General features: G+C 41.1%; 1 protein-coding gene across 1 annotated transcript in view; it reads left to right on the top strand.

Annotated features, from left to right (window-relative positions):
* The window catches only part of map3k9 (mitogen-activated protein kinase kinase kinase 9), a 43597-nt gene extending 17063 nt beyond the window's left edge, over positions 1-26534 (top strand). Inside the window, exons 3-11 of the mRNA XM_088648818.1 lie at positions 10172-10352; positions 16008-16156; positions 16923-17098; positions 19295-19535; positions 20407-20529; positions 22534-22684; positions 23347-23459; positions 24240-24968; positions 25086-26534. Of these exons, the coding sequence (XP_088504944.1) occupies positions 10172-10352; positions 16008-16156; positions 16923-17098; positions 19295-19535; positions 20407-20529; positions 22534-22684; positions 23347-23459; positions 24240-24968; positions 25086-25540 (2318 nt within the window). The 3' untranslated portion in view covers positions 25541-26534. The remainder of the gene's footprint in view (positions 1-10171; positions 10353-16007; positions 16157-16922; positions 17099-19294; positions 19536-20406; positions 20530-22533; positions 22685-23346; positions 23460-24239; positions 24969-25085) is intronic.
* Positions 26535-27292: the final 758 nt, after the last annotated feature.

The following is a 27292-nucleotide window of genomic DNA, read 5'->3' as shown; positions in this document are numbered from 1 at the left end:
AAAGAGGCAAATATTGAGCAGCATTTTTGGACCAGCTACACAGTGCAGTATACAGTTTTTGAATAGACATTTTTTATTAGGTTGAAAAGCAAAAAAATTACCAATTTTAAAAGGAGTGTGATCACTTGTGGCACACTTAACCTAGTTAAGTCTGACCAAAAATTGATTGGGCATGGACCTCAAGTTAACTTGAGCGCTTATTCTTGCGAGTGTTTTGGAAAGTTCTGCACCACCTTAGTTCGCATACACTGAAATTAATGGTTTCCAAGAGTTCAAATGTTTTGCATAAAAGTGGTGGGGCACTGCTGCATCAAGATGAATTACTGCAACACCACTGTGCACAGCGTCGGGCCTACTGGAACGTTCCGGCTTGTTTGGGTCAAGTTTTCAGCAGTAAAACCCATAGAAAATGCCCGTGTCCCGGACGCTGGCTCCTCCTTGCAGATGTACTGGGACAGATGGCGCAAACAATGTGGTTTTAATAGGCAGGCAGTGCGGCTGCAAGAAAGGGAGGAGTGTTGGAAATCTGACAGACATTGGGGAGGTGGGAGTAAACAGTGTTTTGTGCTCAGGTGGGTAGTAATGAATGTATCGTGCCTATATCTGGGGGGCAAATATCTTACTCTTTAGATTCTGGCGAAATAATGGGTAAAGTCGTAACTAGGATTGTTTTCCTTGTAAGAGAACTTACAGGTAGCCCCCATTTAGCATCAGGGTAGGGATTATTAGGACATAAGTAATGAATAGAGGTTAGGGACCATAAGGATATAAATCATGTCAGTGGCACCCTGAACAGGAATGGTTTTCTCATAAGGTATTACAAAATATAGTAAGGCTTTTCTTGAATTGGGCAACATGCTGGCACAATGGGTAGCATTGCTTCCTTGCAAAGCTGGAGTCCTGGGCTCAGTTCCTGTGGTACTATCTGCGTGGAGTGTATGGTCTCCCTGTGGGTTTCATCCTGCTGCCCCAGTTTCCTTCCAAAATCCAAAGGCAAGCTTGTAGGTTAGTTAGCTTCTTGGAACTACAGGCTCATGGGGAAGCCAGAGCCTATCCTGACAAGCAATGGGTGCAAGGCGGGATACACCCTGGACAGGACACTAGTCCAACACAGGGCACACCCAGACTCAAACATGCACACCCTCATACCAGGGCCAGTTTTATACAGTGAATGATTAAGTGAGTGAATGTATTTATTATTGACTTATCTTAATGATTATGTAAAAAATTAAAGCATGCTTTGTGTTTTATTTTTATTTTTACTGTATTCTATTGTATTGTGAATACTTTATTCATTTTTTCCCAGTCAGTAAGTCAATTAAATAAAACATTGGGGTTGCTTCATTTTGGTATATTGTGAAATCTTACACTGTGTACATGTTATGTATATTATGTTATATACAGTACTGTCTGTGTCCAGGGTGTACTCTGACTTATGCCTGTTGCTTGCTGGGATAGTCTGCCTCGCAACCCTGTATACAGTATACTGTATGTTATGGAAAATATATACATGGTATATATGCTGTATATCTTATATAATGTACAGAGATACATGTTTTTGGACATATCAGTTTTTTATTGAATTATTAAAATAGCATTATATATATACTGTATGTTTTTTAGTCCTAAGAGGGGATTTTGCACAACTTCATTCCCCTATCCCCAATTTTCCTGGTAAGTTATTAGTTTCCTCCAGCTCAGAATGGTGTAGGAAAGCAACCCTCATGTTTGAGGGTGTATGAATGGTTACGTGTTATATAAGACCCATTTAAATTAGCTACAGGTTGTTAATTTATGTCTAGCTATATGCAGTTCAGCATCAAGCTGTGTTTATACGTTTATTAGGGTCGCTCTGCACTGTACTGTGACACAACATGGATAACAGCTCATTAACATCAGATATGTGTATGGTTGTGGCTGAACTGCTTTTTTGCAGGCTTTCCACATTGTCCTAGGTCAGTGGTTCCCTACCCAGATCCTGATCTGAACCTGTAATTCAGTAATTAACATCTGAATTGAAAGCCATGATTTGAGTCAACAGAGTCTCTCTGTTGTGACTATTCTTCATCCAGCCCTTGAGGTATTTTCTGTCTTGCTTCCAAGTCCATTAAAAATTAAATAAAAAATTTACTGAATGTTCAGGATCATTGATCACATCTCATTATTGTAGTTACCTCTTATCCAGCTGTTATAATGGTTTATCTGAAATAACACTTAGCAAAGTAATGTACGAGCACAAATCTAAACACAAAATTGCTTCAATTAGATGTAATGTGCACACTACAAAACAGATCATACCACTCATCTTCATTTGAATTCATGGTCGTCTAGACAAAAAATATTTCGCTACACTATAATGTCAGTAAGATGTCAGTAACTGTAGGAGTTAAATTGTGTTCTTAATACTGTTTAATCTTTTTTACTATTTAATTCTACTAATTAATTCTTCATTAAATCAAGTGCACTTTGAGTGGTTGATTCAGTCTTGTTTTTGCTCATTTAACTCTGCTGTTTTTAACATTTTCAGTTATTACATTGGAACAGCAGCTTTCGAAAGAAACTGACGTTGGTGACAATGTTGCTATTTTGGAATAGTACAGGAGTACATCACAGCAGAAAGACAAATGCGAAAAGACAAATTCCTAATACAAGCAATTGTATATGGCCAATAATGTGATCTTATCTTAGAACAGTGTTTAGAGCTTTGGACCTATAACCAAAGAGTCGTGTGCCTAGATCCCCAGTGTGGACATTGCTGTTGTAGCCTTTTGCTTCAGCCAGCTCACTTCCATATCCTCTGGGTGTTAGTGGGTTCTGTCTTTAATAGACAAGCACCCCATCCATGAAGAGTGATGTGTAGTAAAGTTTATTTTTAAAACTTTTTCCTATCTGGAAGATACTAGCTTCTGAATTGCATTGTCTCTATTAACCATTACAAAATCATCCTTTACTAGCTGGGAAGATTTATGGCTCTATCTGGCTTGCCTCATCTGTCTCTGCCATCTTTCTCTGTTACTTGTAATCGTCTGCCACAGCACAGACATTCTGTACCATCTTTGCCCAATTTGATCTAGAAATATTTACACCATTGGCCATTCTATATGCAGTGTTGTTCATCATTGCCTCATCTTCTCTGATGTGAAAGTTGTCTGGAGTCGTCTCAGCTAGTGTTTGCAGTGTTACCCTTATAGTCACGACTGAAAAGCGTTCTAATGATGTGAAAAACAAGCCAATAATAGAATTAAGGTAAGCAAAGTTCTGTGTTACATTATATTTTGCAAGGTTCTTTGGTTGAATTGAGTTTTATTATTAAAGTATTCTACATCAGACTGTCATGATAATATTGTGATGGTGTAATTGTATATTATTACATTACTGGAATAATAACAGTTGTAAGTGTGAACGTAACAGTGAACATAACATTTAAAAGTGCATTCTGACTTGCGTACATTTCCCTTTATGTATGGTTGTGTGGAATGTTAGTATTATTGATTGTGATATCCAGCAGCACTCATGATGCAAAATAGTAAAGCTGTTAATCTACTCTGTTTCGCTTAAAGCTGTTGAAATCAGGATAGGCCTTTGCCTGTAGAGCCATTGAGTCTCAAGAGGATATTTTCCCCCCCACACGTTTCTGCTCAATTTTAATGTGTGAAAATCAGTTTGTTAAAATGTCTAACTTTTAGGTAAAATGTATCTGGAGCTTTATGGAAAGTGTTTCAATAGTATCTTTTCTGCATTTATTTGTAAACATTCCTTATTCCATTTTGTATTAATATAGTAGTATTTATTATTATTATTATTATTATTATTATTATTATTATTATTATTATTATTATTATTATTATTAATAATAATAATAATAATAATAATAATAATAATATTAATATTATTATTTTTTTAAGGGAATGATTCTCGCTATAAATAAACAGGTGACCTAAAGTAAGTTACCTAAAGGAATTTGCAGTTAGTTTCAGTGCTATATAATGATCATATTCAATTATATTTATGCTTCTTTTTCAAACATGACGATAGTTTTTATTACACAAATCCTCAATACATTTTAAATCAACTAATTCGTTAAACAGCCCCCCACACATATGTTTTAAACATATGTAACATGCAGGTATCTTTACTACTATTCCTCATCTAGTTTGGGGTTTTACTTTCAGAACATCAAAACTAGACCATCCAATGGAGATAACATTGAATCTGAAAGCATGATGCAACAGGGCACTGGAATCAAAACATTCTCTTACAGACCTGAGAGTTCTGATTTAATGACCACACTAGGAATAGCCTAATCACTGTTGCATATGTATTCTTTAATATGGCAGTCTTCGTGATTTAACAGTTAAGGAACTTACAATTACAAGGTCTTGTTTAATCACCTGCTCCTTTTCCCTGTTTTCTTGTCTCCAGGCCCAGTTGACTGCTGTTTAAATTTAGGAATTTAGGAAAAAAATATAAATTGTTCTAGACTTTCAAAGTAAGGTTATCAAGATGGAAAGTACAAATAACTTAATCCCACCAAAGCTTTGCTGCTTTCTACAGGGAATTCTCATGTCGAGTTCATCCACAGCTACTTTTATGCTGAATGCTTTGAGTCTACTGCCACTTTGAAATAGCACAGTAAGTGACAGTCATATGGTCTTATTCCATGCTGAAAAGAAAAGAAAGAAAAGACACACCTTCTTCAGGTGTGAAGAAGGCTCCACAGCCGAAACGTTGTGTTTCCTTTCTTCTCTTTTCAGCATGGAATAAACCCCTTACATGTTCCTTTGCAGCCTACGCATGCTGACGCAGCTATATACAGTACTTGTCATATGGTCTTCCCAGGCTTCCACCAGAAGGCCAGAAAAGTAGGGTCAACAACAAAGTAACACTTTTAGCACCGACACTCGGTGAACTTTGGTGCAGATTAGACTTTATTTGATCAGCTCACTTGAAGCAAAAGACAATGACTAAAGATCCAGGTGAGCAAACGAATGGTACTAATTGTTAACTCTATTAGGCTATACTGATTTATGGTTGAATCATCAAATCAGTCATCATAGAACATCAGTATTCAACACATAAGTGAGGTTCTTAAGCCAGTTTTCGCAAGGATGGAACTTCAAGTCGACATCAAGCATGCTTCAAGTTGGGATAGTTAGGACCCACAACAACCTGGAGGAGAGGGAATTTTCCTGGAAGCAAGAGGATAGAAGATTAGTGGGGAAGTGATTAGACCGTGATGGAACACCTCCTACAACTAAGAAACCAAAATTTGTCCAGATACTCTTCCAGTGCTCAGATTATCATGCTCTTAAGAAAGAGACTTGATGTCTTATATGAGGGGAAACACTAATTTCCTAATTGTGAAATCCACAGGCTAAAGGACATCACGTTGTTTAAGATTGCACTATTTTGGAGTAGGGAACAAATATCCATTAATTTAGCATTAATTTAGGACCTGTGTAAGAAAGTGCTTTAGTTTTGGGCAAGATCCTTGTTTGATAGTTCCCTCAGAGCCCTTTTAAGGTGTTTTGTGTCTCGATTGCAAGGAGAATTCTGTTTTTTTTTTGTGTGTCTGTTGAAGGCAGGACTCTGGACTCAAGGATTTGTGAGATCTATCTATACAGTAGTGTAAACTTCATGTGCAATTTATTGTAAGAAATGTTTATTTAAGTGTGCCAGAGAAACCAAGAATATATATTCTGAGAAACACTTGGTATTCCCAAGACTACAGGGGGTATAATTATTGTTAATTTTAGAATTTCCTTGCATAGCATCCTGGTGTCAGGAACTGATTATTATATTGAGGTGATGCTTCCTTATTTTATAATAATAATAAGCCCCTAACACTTACAAGTAAATGTCATAATATCTGAAGAAGGCTCCACGGCCGAAACGTTGTGTTCTCTTTCTTCTTTTTTTCAGCATGGAATAAACCTATTACTTGTTCCAATGTCATAATATGTTCACTGTGGATTTTTGGGGGGTATTGCAGTGGATTTAAACTTTGATAGACATTGTAAAACGATGCACAGATTTGAGCAGAATTAGCCTCTGAACAGAAAGTCAAGATGTGTTACGTAGTTATTTTAAATCATAAAAAATGACAGTACAAAATATTTTTGTAAAATCTTTTTTTTTTGGTTTAGTTCCCATTTTTATACATTTATTTTGTAAACAAGAGGATTATTGTGGCCTCTTTATAGTTTTCGTTAACTAAACAGATGTTTTTATATCACTGTCAACATTGTGACCTAGAAGAGAATATGCAAACACACAAATAAAAAGAAAATGCGGTACCTCAATTTTAAGTTTTGATATTCTAGTTTTTCCTCCATTTTGGTCCTGGTCAATCTTAAGAGAGGGAACTCTGCAAGTCTGAGTATGAAAATGGACATCCAAATGTTTTAAGTTGTATTAGACAGAAGTCAGGTGACCTGGAGTCTCTCCCTCTCACATGACTGACTAAAGCACCAGCCACACCCATATAGTACCACAGAATGATATCATCAAGAGCCCTCAGGTGTCACTTAGTAGTAACATATGAAGGCAGTATAAAGCCAGTATGCAAAACGTAGTTTACTGAACTGAACATGGATGCAAGATTCATGTTTTTTTAATGGGACTATACCCTCTTAACAATAATAACATTATCTGAGATAGACCACAGCCAGAGACACTATATAACCCAATACCATTGCTTGACTTTATCTGCCCAGAAACATTTAGATGTGATAGTAAGATCAGCATACCTGTAATTGTCTTGTCTTCTTGATTCTTGGTTGATTTTTGTTCTCTTTGCTCTTTTCTAGTTTTCACATAATTAATTGGCTTCTTCCTTTTCCACAATTGTAATCGTTGCCTTAGACATCTTGCAATTTAATGTAGTTCACTCTGGGTCCTTACTGAATGGCTTTTAATTATATGCTATGCCTCATTTCACTGAACTAGCCACATGAAAATAGAATGGCTGAGGAGACCTAAGAGAGTTCAGAAATTCCTTAGATATCATGAAATTCCTTATATACCATGCAATGTATATATGACTGCTGTAATTCGGTTTAACAAAATATATATAAAGAAAAATCTGCAAGTATTATTAATATTGAATCAACAGAATTATGTTAGAGGTGGGAACCGTTGGAATGACTTGAGTACAGAAGTGTTGCGAGTGAGCACATTTTTTTTGTTCAACATTTTAACATTTCTATTTCCATGAATAGGTACAGTAATTGTCTCCTTTTTGAAACCCTGTTATTTTATTAGAATCATCTTTCATAAGTATTGGCAGACTAGGGAAGACTGTGCTTGTTGCATATAATGTAAGTCAAGATAACTCACATTTATATTAAATATGTTGGCTTCTCTGGGTGGGTTGCACAGTGGTCAGTTTTCGTTAGTTAGCTCCCTGTTTTGTGGCCCTGTTCAGTTCTGGACCAGGGGTGCTATCTGTGTGGGTGTTCTCGCTGTTTTCACATGGGTTTTCTCCAGGTCCTTCAGTTTCCTCCCCCAGTCCAAAGATATAATGGTAGTTTAAATGGCTTCTGGGAAAATTGGCCCTGTTGAGAGTGTGTGTATGTGGATCCCTAGAGGTTTTATTTCTCCTTCCTTTCCTTCATTGTCTTCCGGTCTTTTCTGTTCTGTGTTTACAAAATGTATGGTCACTTGCATTGTTAAGCGCCTTGGTGCAACCTTGTTGTGAAAGGCGCTATATAAAAGTAAATTGAATTGAATGTGGCTGTGATGAACTTGCATTGCTTCAAGGGTGTACCCTGCTTTGCTTGCCAAGATAGGCTCGAGCTCCCCCAACACCCTACATCGGATAAAGCAGTTAGAAAATTAGATTAGAAATTAGTTAGAAAATTAGTTCGATAATGGCTGGGTGGTTTCTCCCAGTACACTTTATTTAACAAACAAGCAAGATGTGTCTCCTCCCCTGTTAATATAATTTGGGGAGAATCTGTTCAGTTATTTGTGGCAATCCACATTTATAACTAAGATTCCTTATAGACTGAAATGAATTAGCACCATGTGAAATCTGCATTATGTCATGGAGGGTTATTCATGATCAAGCCGACTTTTACACACAATGTCTGCAGCCTTTGTAAACATCTTTGTCAAGATGGAAAAACCTGTTAATTCTTTTCCTTGTGGTGTTCGAGTAACTTTGTCTCTCTGTCAGAGCTGCCTGTAGCAATTTCTGTAACTAGAAGGATCTGATTAAATAGGGAAGATTTTTCTACTTTCTTCTTTTTTGAAGTTAATTAAAAGGAAGCAATTAAGTCAAAACAGAACAAAAACAGATTTATACATGATTAGGACCAGTATATAACGTCACTGTTATGTGAAGCATCCCTTTCCTCTTTCAGCAGGTGAGTCGATTTTGATCATGTCTTCCCTCTGGTGATTGATTAACAAGTGAAAGTTTTCTGGTGTCATTTAACCTTCCTGTCAATAAATCCAGTCGAAAAAGTGAACATTGTCCTAGTGATAACTCTGTTCCAATCTGTTCTAGTTCTTCTACGATGAAGACAAGTCTCCTATTAATATTTGCTGTTTAATAAATTCCATAGCATGTATTTCAAAGAATAAGATTACATTTTACATTTATGAAAAAGTAAGAACTTTTTGATATTACAGCAACTAAATAATTTTTATTTTCAATTTTGCATCCCCCACATCATAGTGTAGACAGTGATTTCCTGCAGGATCGTCACAAATTCTTGCATCACACCCTGTGACTATACAGTATGTCAGATTTGTTTCTCTGCAAGTTAAACTGAAGTTTAACTGAAGTGTCAGAGTTCGCTGCTACTATTAACTCACCTGAGTCTTAGAAACTGATTGATCAAAAGCTGTCTCTGCAAGATACCTGCCAGTTATTTAAATGAGTGAAGCCATGCAGCTTTTCAGTCTTTTCTGTGCAATGGTAGTGCAGCTTCCGTGCAGTGCTTTTCAAAATATTTAAAGAAACAAAAAGCTCAGCAATTTTTTAAAATATCATTTGCAAGACAGGAGCAGAATCTTTTTATAGTCTGTTATGGGGAAGGGTGGCACAGTGGTTAGAGTTACTGCCTCGCAGTGCTGGGGCCCTGGGCCCAATTCTGGACTTGGGGTGCTGTGTGTGTGGAGTTTGTATGTTCTCCCCATGCTCATACGGATTTCCTCTGGTTTTTTCCCACAACCCAACAGTATACTGGTGGGTTATTTGGCTTCTGGGATACTTGGCCTGGATGTGAGTGTGTGCGTGTGCCTGTCTCTGTGTGTCCCGTGATGGACTGGTGTCTCATCCAGGGTGTACCCCATTGCTTGATGGGATAGGTTCTGGCTCCCAACCAACCCTAAACTGGATGAATTGGGTAGAAGATGGATGAATGGATGATATGGAGGAAATATTTTTACTAGGTGAAGAAATCAAAGTAAGCAGTCATGAACGTAACAGTGAATAGAGCTTATGCTATTATATTTAAGCCAAAATATTCCAGCCGCATGGATTTCAATGGGGAACGACAAATGAAAAAGTACGCAACAGACCAGCTTCATTAACATGGGTCTCTCTCTCTGTTTCTCCCTCTCTTTCTTTCTATGATGCCTACCTGCCTCTCCTAATTCTCTTTGTCCGTCTTCCCTCTGTTGTGAATTATCTGGTGTCCTTCCTCTCGACACTCAACACCTTTCTCCCCATTGTCAATCTTTGTTCCAAACCTCGCTCAACGTTGTTACCCAAAATGTATCGTTTTGTCTCTGCTATTTCACCCAACCTTGATTTTTTCATTTCATTGCCCTTCCATCCTCTCTGCACATCTTTTTTTGTTGTTTATTCCATGTCACTCTCCTGTTGCTTTTTATGTGAACCATATCGCCTTTCGGTGTTTTATAATCACGCTGTTATTTTCTACCTGTGCCCCTCCATATCCCCTGACTCTTTTAATTTTTGTTCCCCACAACTGCGTCTTGAATTCCCATTTTAACCAACACTCCCTCAAAATCTCCCTCCCCCGGGAACCCTTACAAATGTCAAATCCATGACACCCTGCCCACCACCATCACCCTCCTCACCCTTCACCTCTTCTCATTCTCTTCCAATCCCTCCTACTGATGCCATCTGGATCCCCCCTCTCCATTAACCCTCTCCCCATATATGACCACCCCACCCCACCCCACCGGCCTGCAGTTCTGATCCTGGAGAAGGTGGAGAACGCAGACCTGGGCAACAAGACCCTCAAGATCACCGACTTCGGCCTGGCGCGGGAGTGGCACCGCACCACCAAGATGAGCGCGGCGGGCACCTACGCCTGGATGGCACCGGAGGTCATCCGGTCGTCCACCTTCTCCAAGGGCAGCGATGTGTGGAGGTGGGCTGCACAGAAATGGGGCCGGGGGGGGTTCGGGAGACCAGCCGAGTGCACGACACAACCCAGTCCTTCGACACCTTGGCTTCTCGTCTGAACGTGTGGCCTTGAGAAACGTTGAGGTTGTGTGACAGCTCTGCTTGCTCTCCCTGCTGACGGTCTAGTGTTTACAGCAGGCTTTCTTCCTGTCTTTAATTGGAAATGTTGGGTGAAGATAAATACAGAAAAAACGCAGAGCACGTAAGGCAAATACATATGCACAAAACCATGTGTCTAGATGGATATAACCCAAGCACGTGAACATTCTGTAAGAATTTCACATTCTGAATAGCCGCTTTGTGAAAACATGGTTTGAGACATGAACAGTATTTTAAAAGACAGATTTTTTAAAGCTAAGAAAGCAAGTCTATTCATTTAATTTGAGATGTTTTATATATACAGTAAATTATTATTTTAAGCTTGGGTAGATTACTTATATTATATATCGTATTAGGCGGACACCTTTTTACATAATATGACATAATTCAGTTTTTATATGTTATAAATTTAAGAAAAACTTTTTGCAGGTAATAAAACGATTATGTATAAAGGCTCATGGTAAACATGTGTAGTGTTATGTAGAGCTATTTTACAATTCGCTGGAATTGGGTTGCAGCCAATGAATGATTGCAGGTGCTTGTGATCTAATGCCCTCTAGTGGAGAGTTCAGCAATGCAGTGCTGGTGAAAGCAGGCTCTAAGGCCTGTAAGGCAGAGACAGAGATTGTTGTATCTGAAGATGCAGGCTGAATAGGCAGGTTTGGAAGAATACACAGACGCTGGCCAGAGATGGTCAAGATGAACGAGTTGAATACTGGATTATGTAACAGGAAAGGCAGAGGCAAGTTTAGACACTGGAGGACAAAGCTCAGGTTCCACAGCAGCTTTGGTAAAAAAAAAAATCAGATTCCTTATTGCTCGGAATTGTGCAATTAATATACTTTGAGAGCTAATCTGAGATTTTTTTGCTTGGTCTTTTCTGTTTGGCACATCTTTCACATCCATCTGCTAGCAGTTTATTGATCCATCTATAAAAGAGTGCTGCAGGGTGTTTGCAGGAATCAGTGAGGGATTTGGCTTCATTTTATGCAAACATCTTGTAGGTTTTTTTTGCTGAAATGCTGAAGATTTTATACAAGCAAGCTGATCATTCTATCAGTATTCAGCTAAAAAGTAACAGCATAATCCTTTATTCCAAAGATCAGCTGGAAAAAGAGAAAAAAATGTAAATAGATATATAGGTATAGGACAGTAGTATGTTCCACTTTGCTTTTTATATCTTTTTACAGGGTTTTGGATTGCTTATTGAGCACATCATGAATAAAACGTAATAGATTTTAAAAGTAATACAAGTATGTGACTGATGTTGGCTGATGTCTGGGACGTGTTGATAGACCAGTTGGGGGTTCTTGCCTCAGCTAGAATTTCCAGTTTAATGCCCCAGTATAGTGGGAACTCTGTGCAGTTTGTTGAATGAGATGTTCATCCAAGGTCCTTACTTCTTGGTCATTAAAGATCCCATGACACTAATCAAAGAGTAGATGCGTTAACTCTGGTGTCCAGGCTAAACACTACAGTGGACTTGTACAATCTCCTTAAATTTCCCCCCTTAATTCATTTAGGGAGCCATGGTAGCTCAGATGGCAAGGGCATCTAGTTTCTGACTAGAATATCCTGGGTTCAATCCCAGGTAGGGGCAAGCGATGTAGCTTGCTCTAATTCCTTCCAGACGGCTTCCAGGTCCACTCAGCCTGCTTTCCAAATGAGGACTGGGGGTTAATCCTTCTGGGGGTAGTAATAAGCTGGCTGGAGAGTGATGCTGACCACGTCACCTCCATCTCCAGTGTCGGATGGTTGAGAAAAATGGTGGCCCTTGCCCCCCATTCCCCCATGGGCCTTTATGGCCTGAAAAGTGGACCTAACCTACCTACCTAATTCATTTAGTGAAGCCATTTCTCCTTTCTTCACCTGTTATGCTAGACTGTTGGCACGTAATGGCTGCCACTCATCACATAGCTGGGGCTGCACTTCATTGGTGATGGAAGTGCATCCCCTGCTTTATGTGAAGTGCTTTGTGTTCCTTGGAAAGCCCCTATATTGTTAGTTGTGCCATTTATTCGGTTGAGGCTTTAATTATGAATGATAATAAATAAAGCGTGCACCTGTTTGATTGGTCTCGTAGTAACATGGTAGCAATCCTGGTTCTTTTGTTGTTCTATGTGATAAGAATTATGTAGGGTATGCCTACGTTTTTTTATAGCCAACTGGTTTTCTAGACACTGTGTGTTGTGTTTGTTCTACACAGTTTAGAAGAATTACTTTATTTAAATCTCTTAAGTAGGTCCACTGCTATTTCACTGGGACAGCAATTTCATCATTTAATCTGAGTTGGCATTTTCCACTGAAGGTAAATGATAAAAAACTTGCATACAAACAACTGAAGCACTCCACAATTAAAAACAAGAGAAGTTATAATAAAATACAACTAATACTGTATTCAAGTACATAATGAAATAAACAATGAATTCTTTCACTTTCAATTCAAGAACTGCACATCATAAAAACTGAGTTTATGAAAGACAGTTTTAAGACATTTAAAAAGTCCTTAGTCTCCACACTAGGGTTTTTAACTATATTAGTTGCCGTGCAACTGAACCATCTCTTTGCCAAGCACGCTTAGCATTCTTATTTAGTGTGTTAATTGAGAAACAGACCCGAGACCCAACAGTTTCTGTGGTCTGTCAGAGCTATGAACATGGGCACTGGAAATGTGTTTGTCCTCCAGTGCTCTTACTTAGTACTGCATGTTTAAATCATGATCATAGCAAAAATTCCCAACAGGTATTTGCAGGATGTTATAGTTTTTAGTGAACAGCCGCTATATGTAGATGCAAGTATGAATTTTAAATATTTAACAATTATGAAACATTCATCAGTTGATGCTGATGGAGTACAATGGTAAGATGTCAATGCAATCACATCTACATGATATCACAGGTGATGAAGCACAATTTGACATTTACACCTGTTAGCTTATGACTTATAAAGACACAAGTGATAAGTTTTCCATTTGAACTGTCGCTTTGCTTTTAGGGCTATGCTCACCAATATACAGAGCACAGGTAGTTACTTTCTTACAAAACCCCAGAGAAAACTGTAGCCCTATATTGCAAGTCCATATTGTAGACTATATTGCAATTATTTATGCACAAAACTCAATAGGCCATCAATCTTTATTCCTGGTCCTGAAAAGCTATAGCTGTGTCAGTTTAAATGAAACTCAAATTCCTTAAGAATAAGCAATTAGAATTAAGACCCATTAAGTTATTAATAATTCAGGTAAGTCATTAATAGTTTGGGTGCAATGAAAACCATATATCTGGAAGGACCAGGAGGAGAAGATCAGAAGATCACTTTTGTATGAGAAGATATGTAGCTCTGAAATACCATGATGCAGCCTGAAGACTGCTGTGGCATGACATTGGCAGCAGCTACTAGAATTTTGGAGTTCTTGAGAGGTAAAACATTTGCTTTTAGCATATTAGTAATCTGTACAATCTGAAAAGCGACTGAGTAGCACTACTGTATAAAAGGGTTTCAAGACTGACAGCTGAGTGGATTGTGTGGACGTGGAACCACATTCAGCTTTCATCTCACACCTTCAGTGGTGGTGGGGTATTGAGTTTGAAATTCGCCTATGATTTCTGCTGAGTTCTGTGTGCTGTAAGCTTTTTATGTTTTTATGTGAGAAGTAAACAAATATACCTTTGCCTTCCCCTACATGAAAATAGTTTTATGTCTTTAGAAGAATAAAATACTAAAAGGATTATGTACCTTGAACTTTCAGATTCCATTGCAGGTGTGACAGCTCACTGTCTTCATGTTGCAAATGGACCCGTGAGCTTCGGTCTCCCTGTGTTTCGTTCAGTGAGTTGGCAATGAGCAGCTCATTACTCGTTAGTATGGACCGCATTCCTCCAAGAAAACCTCTGTCAGCAAAACAGTGTCCCATAAGCACTTAATTGCACAAGAAATAAGGGCAGAAGTACTAACCCAGTATTAATCACATAGAATATCAGTAAAAATGTTCAACACCACAATTAATAAAGACCATATTTAGTCCAGTAAATTATAGTGCAGCACACTCTGTTATGACAGGTCTTTTGAATTCTACTGGTTGTCCCCCATCTTTCACCTCAAACATTTTTATTTTGTGGACCAATGCTTTGTGATTTTGCCTAGTTTCCACACGTGGTCGTCTATCTTTTCTCCAAGAATATCCTCTGAAATGATACTCTTCTAGCACATTCACAAATAACACAAGTTAGAGTCTCTGTCTGAAAGCCCTTCGACAACACCAGCAGTGATGCATCAGTCCTTACTGTGTATGCTGTAAATCTCTTTGAGATGGCAAATCCCATGTGTCCATGCATTTTCACAGCAATCAGGTTTGTTGGAGGCCTGATTATAATTAAAATTTTAGTATTCATGCTGCTGAGAAGACTATATGCTGACTTTTTACAAAATGCTTCTTGTAGAGCACGATTTTACCCTGTACAATGCAAGACTGGGAGAAGTTCTGCCCATGCAGCTCGTCTTTGTGCGTGCACACTGATCTCAATGCACACAGATAGCAGCATGTCTTACCCAGCCAATCACAGCCAGTCCTAGCTGAACGCCTTTGGGATCTTTCGAATTACTGCAAGGCCTGTTTGGCTTTAGTCCATTAAGCAGACAGCACTATTAGTTGCCAGTATCACTAGAGGAGGGAGTCAAATATGTCGCATGAAAGAAAGGATACTGGCAGTTCACTGAGAAAAACACTGGGGGTTTTGATGAGCCAGCGAATATCTGTAACTAGCTTTAAGCATGGGAAAACTGCATAATTACAAAGTAAATTCATATTGTAAAACTGCAGATGGAGAGTTTTATTGAATCATTCTGGATACCTTTTTCTTCTGATTAAATGCACGTGAACCCCTCAGTGGGCTCTCTGGGTGACTTGTCATTTGGGGCTGTGTGCTAATATCGACCCTTGCCACTGACTCCGACACCAGCTTGAAGTCCACCAAAGGTCGTGTCTCATGTGAGCAGAAGTCAGTTGTTACCATTCTCACACCTGAAGTTCTGCTTTCAGAGTGGGTATATCACATATTTGCCAAGTTTTTCAAATTGTAATACTGTCATATTCCATTTGTATTTTTAGAAATAATAAAAATCATCCATTCAGCTCAGTCACACTCGCGTGTCTATAAGGTTCTTGACCTATTGAGGGAGCTGGTTTGACAGAGTTAAATGGAAGCTATTTGCTGGGGGAGCAATTAGAAGGTCTTGTCATAGTGACTAACTCCTGTAATGTTTTCTGCCCACGTCTGTAATACTTTCTGACAACATTAGATTTGCCCTTCAGACAATGCTCCTGTCACATTATGTATGCACTCCACTTGTGGGTTCAAATTCCAGATTAGGCACTAATGTTGTACCCTTGAGAAATGTACTTGGATTGTTCCAGTATAAATGGGTACAAATGGGTGCCAGTATAAGTTAATTTGGGTAGAAGTGTTAGCCAAACAAATTAGTAGTAGGTAAAGAGCAACTCTTCTTCCCATTGTGTTGGCAGCTACGGAGTGCTGCTCTGGGAGCTGCTGACAGGAGAGGTGCCATTCCGGGGCATCGACGGGCTTGCAGTGGCCTATGGAGTGGCAATGAACAAGCTGGCACTACCCATCCCCACCACCTGTCCGGAACCGTTCGCCAAGCTGATGGAGGGTAAGAGCGGCTTGTCACCAGGTTCCCTAAAGCTGCATTCCCTAAATTTACACACAAAATGTGTATGTATTGTAAAAAAACTGTGTCACAGATACTGATAAAGAAAAGGGTCACAGGAAAATGTAGTTAAATGCATTACTGATATCCACAATGTTTCTTCGATTGATACAGCTGATGGTATTTCCTGATTTCCTAAATTCAAATTATTGCTGTATAAAAATGTCATCTCCATTTTCTCATTATCCACAATCTGAAGCTGTTTTCTTAGAAAGCAGCTTTACATAAATGTATTGTAAATGTTTTATTTTTTTATTTTTGAGACAGCACAAGAAGATGGACAAGGTATAACTGTTTTCTCGATCTGAATTTTCTAACTAGGTAATTCAGTCTTTGACAGACTGAAATGAAAGCAAACTGGCAGCTACAGGAGTGTAGAGGCCTGTATGGAATTGTCTCGTGACTTTGAAAGATATTCAGCATGTGTAAAGGTAACAGGCCTCGGTACGCTGAGCCAGTTACAGAAGTGACAGGTCCTCTATCGCTGCGGAGTTTTACACTGTCTGTCCTCTGAAAGCTGGTATTTTGGAGTGGTGATGAAATCCTCTGTTTAGGTAGTGCAGCTGTACATTCTCAGAGCTTGTAAGCAACAGGGATTGAAGCTCATTAGGGAGTGGGGAGCTGCCCTCATCCCCTAAGTGCACTCCAGCGTTGTTGCTTATCCATCTGATCCTGGCATATGTGCTGTCCCCCCTCCACCCTGGTGCAGACTGCTGGAACCCAGACCCACATTCCCGCCCCACCTTTACCAGCATCCTGGACCAGCTGACTGCCATCGAGGAGTCGGGCTTCTTCGAGATGCCGGCCGAGTCCTTCCACTCGCTACAGGATGACTGGAAACTGGAGGTGCAGGAGATGTTCGACCAGCTGCGGGCGAAAGAGAAGGTGGCTCAATCACTGTCTTCTTCCTGATCTACCATCTCTGACATGACGTTTTTCGAAAATGCTGTGGATCATGGGTATCAAGATTATGGCCCAGATAGTCTTTTAGGATTACTAGCAAAGAGCAATTGTAATAAATCTTAAATTGCCATTTGCTCTTAAGATTTTAACAAAACAGAAGCCACTCCATTTTCAGCCTTGTCATCGGTATGCATGAGTAGCTAGCAGATTTCAAGAGATTTTGGCCAAGTAAAGTTCTTTTCTGGCCTGCCAATTCTTTGGTCTTTGTAAAAATGCCATGTTGCTGATTATGGAGGAAGGTATTTTAAGAACAAGATACACACTGGCATAGTAATCAATTTGCTTTTTTGCAGGGGTGCGTTAACTAGACAAAAACTAGAAAAAAAAATTATATCTTGTAGATAACTTTAGAAATCCCCATATTCCACAGCTTCACAGATGAGGACAATAATTTCAATGCTAAATCTCTAAGGTTTTGTCCTAATGCTATATCTCATTTACACTGTATAATTTATGGAAGGGTCTAATTGTATTTATACTGACTTAAACTGTCCAGAATTTGACCATATCAAGAACTAACTCTGAACTCACACTGTCCTATACACCCATCTATTTTCTAACTGCTTTATCCAATTCAGGATTGTGGGGGCACCATAGCCTATCCCAGCAAGCAGCAGGCACAAGGCAGGATAAACCCTGGATGGGACACCAGTCCATTGCAGGACACACAGACACACAAATACGCTCACACCAGGGCCAATGCTCTGCAGCATTCGGAGCAACCCATGCGAACATACAAACTCCATGCAGATAGCACCCCAGGAATTGAACCCAGGTCTCCAGCACTGTGAGGAAGCAATGTTAACCAATGCACCTCAACTGTGCTACTCCCTTTATTACAGTATACCTTTATTATAAATATAAACCTACCTTGTGGTTTCTTACATAGTAGAGCAATGCAAAAGGTTGCAGCCTCCAGAAAAATGTCACTCGTCCTTTTTTTATTGCCATGAATAGGACACAAATGCCAAGGTTTAAACTAGGGTTATTTTTAAATCTGTCTAGTGCATTGAGGAGTTAATTGCAGTGTGCACCTGCTGACCCAGAGAAAGAGAGATGTATTTCATGCCAGCACAAGTCGAAAAAACAGGAAGTCAGTCTAAATAACTGTTTATGTGGTATTTCTGACTGGCACTAAAGTGTAACAGTCCAACATCCTTCTTGCTGATAAATAGCCTAAAGCTGTAATTTTTGTAATTTTGCTATAACAAATTATTAATAGGGAAGACGCTGCTGTTTTACTGCTGTGTGAGAATTCAGTCCACTTCATCCGACAAATTTAACTGCCATGTCAAACAAGACAAATACATAATTTCTCTTAACTGGAATAAATTAATTTAACTGAATGAAAAATAACTGAATAACTTTAATAATTGTCGTACAGTTTTGCTTTCCCTGAGGTGTGTTGAGGTTAATTTGTGCTCATAAGTTGTGGAAAACATCCATCTATTCTAAGTGTAAACTTATGTCAAATGTGATCCTCTCAAGAGCCTAGATAAGTTATTTTAGAAAGAAATTTAATAAGAATCACACCAATAATAATAGTGCTTGCACAAATCCAAATAGCCAAAATTACTATCAGGTTGCTTGACAGTGAGGAATTATGGAATTATTAAACTTCCTGCTAGGAAGCTTCCTAGCTAGGCAAGGAAAGAGCCCCATTGACTAATCTGAGGTTGAAGATCTGAACTGTCTAGCTCAGTTGAGTCGAACCCTGCTGTTACCCAGATGTGGGGGTTTTGAAAGTTTTTGAGAGGTCTGGGAATGATATTAACATTAACAGGAAGATAAATTATGAGCCTTATTTCAAATGCAAATCTAAGTTTTAATGCATCTTCCCTGTTTCTGTCACATTTATATGGGAAAACTTGGGATGAATAATACATTTTATCACATTGTAAAAGATAAAATGGGTATTAAATGTGATGTTATTGAAGATAAAATACTTTTGTATTAGCATTTATTGTACAATTGAATTCCTTGTATATGTAGCGTACTTAGAAAATAGTGATTTAAAGATTAGATCTAATAAAGATGAGATGGCAATGAATTGTGTTTAAAAAAAAATACCTTTTATTGACTTGTATTTTCCCTTTCCGTCCTGCGGGGGGCTATCAGGAGCTACGCTCATGGGAAGAGGAACTGAGCCGGGCAGCGCTGCAGCAGAAGAACCAGGAGGAGGCGCTGCGGCGCCGAGAGCAGGAGCTGGCGGAGCGCGAGATCGACATCTTGGAGCGTGAGCTGAACATCATCATCCACCAGCTGTACCAGGAGAAGCCTCGCGTGGAGAGCCGCCAGGGCAAATTCCGCAGAAACCGCCTCAAACTGCGCGACGGCAACCGCATCAGCCTGCCTTCAGGTATCTGGCTGCAGAGCCATTTCCTGTGTGCACGACCTGGTACTCATTCAGGCTTGCTATGACCTAGCAAAAGTGAAGCAAAAAAGTTACCCTGCAACACTTAATTCAGTGGTTCGGCCAATATGTGCTAACGACGGAACAAGGCAGCGGACTTAGTACTTTGGCGTTAACTCACTTGGCACAGTAAATGACAGCGCTAGCTGAAGATCAATGCTGTGTCAACCTCCTCACTTACATAGAATGAGCCAGGGAGGCAGCTGCAAGAGTGAAGTTAGCATGGAGGGAGGGGAGCTAGAAAAGATGTGTGAAGAACTGTGGGCAACCAGGGAGTACTTGTATGCAGGAGAGCAGAAGTATCCCATTAAAATTTGATCTCCTCTCAGACTTTTGTTAAATTATACCATTACTGACTTGTCTTTAATTACTGATTTTCAGCAGCAATGTTAATCAGTTAAAGGCTGTCTGGATTAGAGACCCGCAGTGCTTCAGATATAGCAACCACGGCTGTCCACATCTGTTAACTTGTGATACTACATTCGTACTTACTGTAGTTGACATTTAACTTATACCAGAAAGCTATTTTTTTCTTTCCATTTCCAGAAGTAATTAAAAAGCCCTTATGTCACGATACTAAACCTAAGGAAAGCCTGGAGGTCCGATGTGTCTGAAAGCTGCATACACACACCGATGTTCCAGGACCAGGATTGGTCACTCTCTTATAAGAGAGTAGTGCAACCAAACTGTTTTTTACTTTAATATTTTGTGATCTTATCATATGCAAGGTATTGCCTAACCCTGCCTCGGAGACATATATCTGAAATATGCCAATGAAATCCAATGGAAGAATGCATTCAGGACTGTGTTGTTGCAGATTTTCAGCACAAGATCACAGTGCAGGCCTCGCCAACGCTGGACCGCAGGAAAAGCCTGATGAGCAGCAGCTCCAGCCCCCCTGCCAGCCCCACCATCATCCCACGCCTCCGCGCCATCCAGCGTGAGTCTGTCTCAGACACACTCTGATCAGCTCGGCTGCCAGTGGAGCTGGCTGTTAGCAGGGCGCGAGAGTGAATGTCAGGGCTGTGTTTTATAGTTCTGGGAAGATTAGAACTGAGTGGAGGCTTTTTGGCCCATCTAATCTGTTTGGCTGGTGGTAGCTAATTAATGCAAGGGTCTCATCCAACCATGTCTGGTAAGGAACCAGGCCACCATCTTCAAGAACATGACATTTGAGATTGTTCCACACTCCCACCACTCTTTGGGTAAAGACATTCCTTGAAAGGTGTTTGGCATCGTGTCAGTCAGTTTTATGTGCACATTATAAATTAACATAAAAAAGAACATAGAATATTAAATCTATTGGGTTCATGAAAAACTTATTGGTAATAATTTGTTTATTGACAAAGCATGATTATGTGATGAAATTTTGCACTAAGAATGGGAACACTGCTGTGGAAAATCTGATAATTCCACAGCAGCAGTCCCTGGCTTTGCTTTGGTTTCTGTCCACCTTTTTCACAACCTGATACCTTGATTTCTTTCAAGAAACGGCTGGATGAGATTCTTGAATCAATTAAAAGGGAACTGCAAGGCTATTTTTATATTTCAGGGTTAGAAAGAATCAGCATTGATGAGTGCTTTTCAAACCATAATAAAAGTCAAATGCACACAGTATCTTGCAAAACCTCCAGTTTACATCACAAAATAGATAAAATCTCCAGGTATGTGAAGCCCCATGTTCTGCGATTCAGAATGAAGCAACAAAACTTCCAGTGACATGAACCGGCCTTTTTAAAATTTAAACATACAGGCTTGTGAATACATCTTTTTTTTAATCCAATAGAAATTTTACTCTACTTTGAGACGTTTTTGCCGACAAATACTATTTGTTTACTCTGTATACAGATTGCGTTTCTGCAGTAGAATGTTGGCTGCACAGCCTGTACTTATTCGCTCGTACATCGCAGTACATTCGTTATTATTGTGACTAGTGAGCAGGAAGGGCCGCATCATGTTGCAATTCATGAGAACTCTCAGTCTCGCCCATGGCTGGACCAGGGGTTTGCAACAACATGGCAGCTTACGGTACTTTCACAAAGCTCACGATTATGTGTTTAAGTCAAAATGTGTAAATTCTTTCGATACCGTCAATTAATTTATTTTGTTACTGAGATTTCATAACAGGTCTGAGAAATTGGGACTGCAGTTCCCCTGTTACTACTTAATTCAAATAATGGACTCCTCTCACTTGTAACCATTCTTATGATCTTATTTTCTTATCCCTGCCCCTGTGTTAACCAATACCTAAGGTTTCACCTCAAAAAACAAATTGCAAATTGCTCAGTGGATGCTTTCTCATTATCAATGAAAAAAGAAAAACATAGGCTGAGAATGAGTTGTCATTATGCATTAAATATTTTCAGAGTACATAATAGCTTAACTTGTTAAAGTGGATTATTTTTGTTAGGAAAAATATATCAGCATTGCCATGGTAAATATATCTGTCATTTAATTTAATACGAGCTTCATGGCCCCATGCTGTTTGTTCAATCCTGGGTCTGTCTGGCACCAGTTGTGACCGGGTTTTCCAAGTAGCTGCGCACAACTGTCCGAGTACCACTGGAGGTGGATCTTAGTCCGCCATTGCCAGCTTTCTGACAAACAGTGACTCCTGTAGTTTGCAGTGATGTCAGTGAGGGACATGCCTGTCCTCCAATCAGCACTAACTCGACTGCGAGGCACCGTTGAGCTTGCGGTGCATGAAATGACGAATGGCTTGGGGGGTTGAGCAGGTGTCAGGAAGTGTCTTGTTTTTTCTCGAGAGGTACAGGAGCAGTTGTTGCAATGTCAGGTCTTCAAAACACATTTCTAAATAGGGTGGCTATACAAAATGGCTTGTTTCTACACAGGTCTTTTATTCCTAGTGCTTTTGTGATCAGCATGATTCCCATCTGTTCTGCGGCCCTGTATTCATCCCTGTATTCCTCCCGTTGGTTTGCAGTGACCCCGGGAGAAGGCAGCAAGACATGGGGGCGGAATGCTGCATTCCAGCCTGACGGAGAGGACGAAGAGAGGAGAGGCCCCCGCAGGAAGGGCAGGACCTGGGGGCCGGGGCCGCTGTGTCACAGAGAGCTACAGACTGGGGACGAGAGGTGAGAGGGAACAGGGAGACTGTTGTCTAGGACTGGATGCAATTGGATTGATCATGGATTACCACATTCAGAGTGAGCAATTAGCTACAGACTTGTAGCCATAGTAGTACATAGTAGCCACCTTGAAAGTTCCATTCTTACATTAGGTTCCAGTGGCTAGGTTTCACCAAATAGTGCACAAATGGCCAAGCACCACTGAGATGACTTAGTTTTCTGTTGACCTGGGTATCTTCATGCCCATCTAAAGGGATTACTGTATCCAGTGAGAGATGCATCTGCCTTCTCACTCTTGTGAAGCTAGTTTGGGCTATGCAAATCAGGCCTGGGAAGATATAAGATCCCAGCAATTGTGACTCAGATTTCTGAGGCTTGTTGGCCACTGATGGGAGAAGGCACAACTTGACTCAGTCTCAATGTGTGAACATGTTGCCAACCTGAAGCTTGAAAGGCATTCCAGACCCTTTCAGTCACCAGACTGGGATTTCAGCTCATCTGATTTGAGACTTGTCAAGGGATTCGGGATTTGTAAGAGTGTCAAGGATGCCAAACAAGTCTTGGTTCTGACTGTACCTATATTAAACTTGACTGTCCTCTGACTCTTAGAAGAGGTGATCTTTGCTAGCGTTGCGTTAGTGAGCCCTGCATCCTGTGTGTCGCTGCAGTGTGAAGGTGCTGTTAGAGGGGAACAAGCAGTGGTCGTCCAGCACGCCCAACCTGCGCAGATCACCTCGGAGCAGCCCCGCGGTGCCAGGCGTGCCCAGCGTGACAGAGATGGGTGAGAGCTGCCTGGTCTTTAACGTCTGAGTTCTGTCTTTCTGTTGCCAGTACTGGAAGCTCAAATAAAGTGAGCATGAGGACGGCTCAATGCTGGAATATTATTAAGGTCAAAAGCACATGAATAGCAAGGCTTTCTAGAATATGATGTGACTGCATATACAGTAGTTTGACTAAATCCTAATTAATGCAAAGAAGAGGTGTGATTTGGAGTAGGTGTTTAATTGGCATGACTTCCTTGCCAAGGCAATGGCAGCCTGACTATGGATGGGGCCGACAGGAGACTCCCTTGTGTTGCGAGGAATGAGCCACGAAGCTGTTGCAAGGGAGATGGTGGGGGAGAGGAGGGAGGTGTGGGAGGGTAGATGCACAAGTGAAGCGAAGTATTTGGATGCAACAGAAGCAAAGCAGGCGAGATTAGGGTTTGACCTTCTCCTGAACTGTCTTTTAAAACTCCATGAATTGCAACCATATGACTTGGCAAGGAAAATGGCAAGGATGTGAGAGTTCGAATTCCTAACATGAACTTGTAGTTTCCGATCAAAGCACCCATTGAACATGTACTGTAGGTGGGAGATTAGCAGGTATAAAACCATAATGGATGTACTGTATGTCTGAAATGTAAATATGGACTCAAAGAACAGTGAGATTTACTGTCATTTGTTAGTCCATAACTTTGTTGTAAATGCTGTTTGTCCTGCACTCTTGAAAACCTTCATTATATACATAATGAAGGAGGTAAATTAAAGCATGTTAAAAAAAAGGAATTGCTTTCTTACAGACGATGAAGACTGCTGCTATGCAACAGAAGCAGGGGACACTTCTTCGCCACCTGCATCACCTAGCCACTCCTACCTCTGCATCCCCTTCCACAGGGAGGGGCATGTTGCCGAGGGCAACGGGGAACACGCCTCCACTGTCTCTGCCCCGGACACGCCCCCCAGCAGCATGAAGCGCAGCCCAGCGGGGGGTCGGAGGTCAGAGCTGGTGCTGCTGGGGTGCGGGGCTCTGCTGGCTGCAGTGGGGCTGGGTTTTGACCTGTTGGGCCTCAGCCGGCCTGAGGAGAGCAAGCACCGCAGGGAGGGTTTCTTCCACCGCACGGGGGGCCAGCGACGCAGCACGAGCCCCCCCACCAGGAAGCTGTTCCGGAAGGAAAGCCCCATGCCTCGCCCTGTCCCCCTTGCCGAGAGACCCTTCCCCTCCTCCCTCACCCTCCTGTCTCTCTCCTCCATCTCGGACTGCAACTCCACGCGTTCCCTCCTGCGCTCCGACAGCGAGGAGCTGCTGGTTTACAGGCCGCCTCCGGCCCCGAACCCCCTGGTCAACACTCACCTGGAGAGTTTCAAACGCCACCCCCGCCAGTCCCTCACACCTACACATGTCCCTGCTGCCCCCAGCACCAATCACAGCCTCCGACGGACGCCCTCCGATGGAGCCATCAAGAGAGGGTGCCCCCAAAGTAGCATTCAGCCATTATCTGGCAGTGCAGAGGGACCTGCCGACCCCCCAGGTCAGTCTGGTTGAGTTCTTTCCTTTTCATCTTTGCCTGTGAAGCTAGTTTTCTTTGTTTGCTTTCCGTCGCTCTTATCCTCTCTGTCTCTCTCTTTCTCTCTCCTCTGCCCTCTAGCATGCAGCCCGAAGGGTCTCAAGAGCGACGTCTCAGAGGTGCCCCGTCTGCCAGACCCCAACCTGGTGTTCCCCCCGACCCCTCGGCGCCGCTGCCCCCCCGAGCGCCCCAAAACCCTGGACGTGTTGGCCCGGCCTCGCCCCTCACCCCGAGTGTGCCGGGAGCTCTCCTGGGGGGACTCCCCAGGCGGTCGAGGGGGCTGCGGGGTGTCCCCCGCTCACAGCTCCAGCACTGGTACCCCACCCACTTTGGAGTTGGGCGGGGCAGGGAGTGTCCACTGCAGTGAGAGGCCCCGTACCCTCGAGCCGCCCACCCCCTCCGCCCAGCAGCGCAGAACCCTGCTCGACCAGGACGATGAGGGGCAGTGCCGGGATGGGACGCTCCCTCTCTGCAGACCTGAATCGCAGATCCCCAAGCATTCCCCCTTTCGCCTCCGACCAGGTTTCTGGTCTTAGCTTGTCCATTCTTGCCCCCCTGACAAGCACGCACCTGTCCTGGTTCCTGTGCAGGGGCGGTCGTCTTTTTTTATCCATTTCTGCTTTCATTTTTTTAGCCTTCCATAATTCAAACTCATCCAGAAGCATCCTCTTTCATTGAAGAAGACAGATGGGAGACCAATTGCTAACGAGCTGCTGCTAAAGTTGAGACAGCTGTCCTTGATACTTTCCTGGCTGTAATTTTGTTACGTTCTGCACACAAATTTCAGTTTTTGTTTCAGATGTGGCAAAGGGTATGCAGTAAACATAGATCAGATAAACAGAGCAAAAACAGTAGCAAAATACTCTTGTTAACAGCTGGCTTTTTTCTCAGATGCACTGAACCCTTCATAGAGCTTTAACATATTTTGTAAACTTTCATGAAAGTGTCTTTCATTCTCTTTCTGCTGTTCATGGCACACAGGAAGAGCAGCTTCATGAATGTAAGGCTTGATTGTATTGATGGAAACAGACCTGAAAGCAATTGTACCTTGAGAAACAGGCCTTGAACTTAAAGAGTTCTTCGAGGAAATGTTTCTTTCTAATCCTTCTCGCTTAGTCTGGACTTCTAAACAGCAGTTGTCAACATAACATGTGAAGTGGAAAATAGTGAAATTGTACAAAAGACCTATAATCTTTTCGAGCTGTTTTGGACAGCAGTGATCTCTGGGTTAATTTAAATCTGTTTCTGTATCTACCCAGTTGTTCTGTACTTACAGTACTGTGGTCTCTAAGTACCAGTAAAAAGTAGGTCCTGTTTCCCCCCTAAATTAATATTTTAAAACACAGCAGACATAATGTAGCGTAATTTAGGCTCATATTAATCAAGATTTCTGCTCACTTCCCTTTAAAAATTGCAAATCTTACACTCGGTGGTAAAATCTACATTGGATTGAACTGAACTGGGTACATAATTTGGGATTGGTGGGAAAGACAGAGTTTTTATTCAAGCTCTGTTTCAAAGTGTCATACATACAGTATTAATATCTAGAGGTTAGGGACCTCTTCTCTGGAAGCCTGCAAAGTGAATTGAACTGTTACCTGGGTGATCACATACTGTATAGTGTCTCTGTGTTCACTGGGACATTTTGAGACATGACAGGATTTTTATAAAGCATTTAGGCTGAGGGACTTGGAGAAGATTTGCAATTTTAAAGTTGCAGTAAAAAAAAATAATTGCAGCAAAAATTTGTATGATTGTCATTTTGAAGCATTATTATGTGGTTTATTATTAAGGAAATTGTCACTTGACATACTATTGAATCCTTGCAATAAAATATGCTTTATGAACTTATTTATGCTATTATTGCACTCGATTAAGTAGTTCTACTCGATGAGCAACGGAGCATTATGTTTTATGAAAATTTAAACCATCTGGTCTGTCTCAAAGTGTCCCAAAAGGTCCCCCTACCTGTAACCAGCACCTGTAGGCACAAGAGTTAGAGACCACAGAGGTCCCAAAATGAATGTATTGGGGGAAAAAAAAAAATCCACGCACCCCAAAGGGCTTTCTGTGCTTTTTTGTTTTGTGCTTCAAAATTAAGAATCACAGTGTCAGAATCAGTTTTTAAGTAAAAAGAACTTCTGAGAACATATCCGCATAAGGAACCTTATGATGATCTTGTAGTCAAGGGAAAGTCAGCTGTGTGCCAGTGTCACAGAATGTGTGGTGAACATGCTGTTTTCCGTTACTTCAGAAACACGAATGTAGCATACGTTTGCCGTCTTGGG

Source organism: Lepisosteus platostomus, chromosome 10 (assembly GCF_059453375.1).
Source record: "Lepisosteus platostomus isolate fLepPlt1 chromosome 10, fLepPlt1.hap1, whole genome shotgun sequence".
Lineage (NCBI taxonomy): Eukaryota > Metazoa > Chordata > Actinopteri > Semionotiformes > Lepisosteidae > Lepisosteus > Lepisosteus platostomus.
Note: the sequence above shows the minus strand (reverse complement) of the source record. Positions and strands in the feature narration are given on the sequence as shown.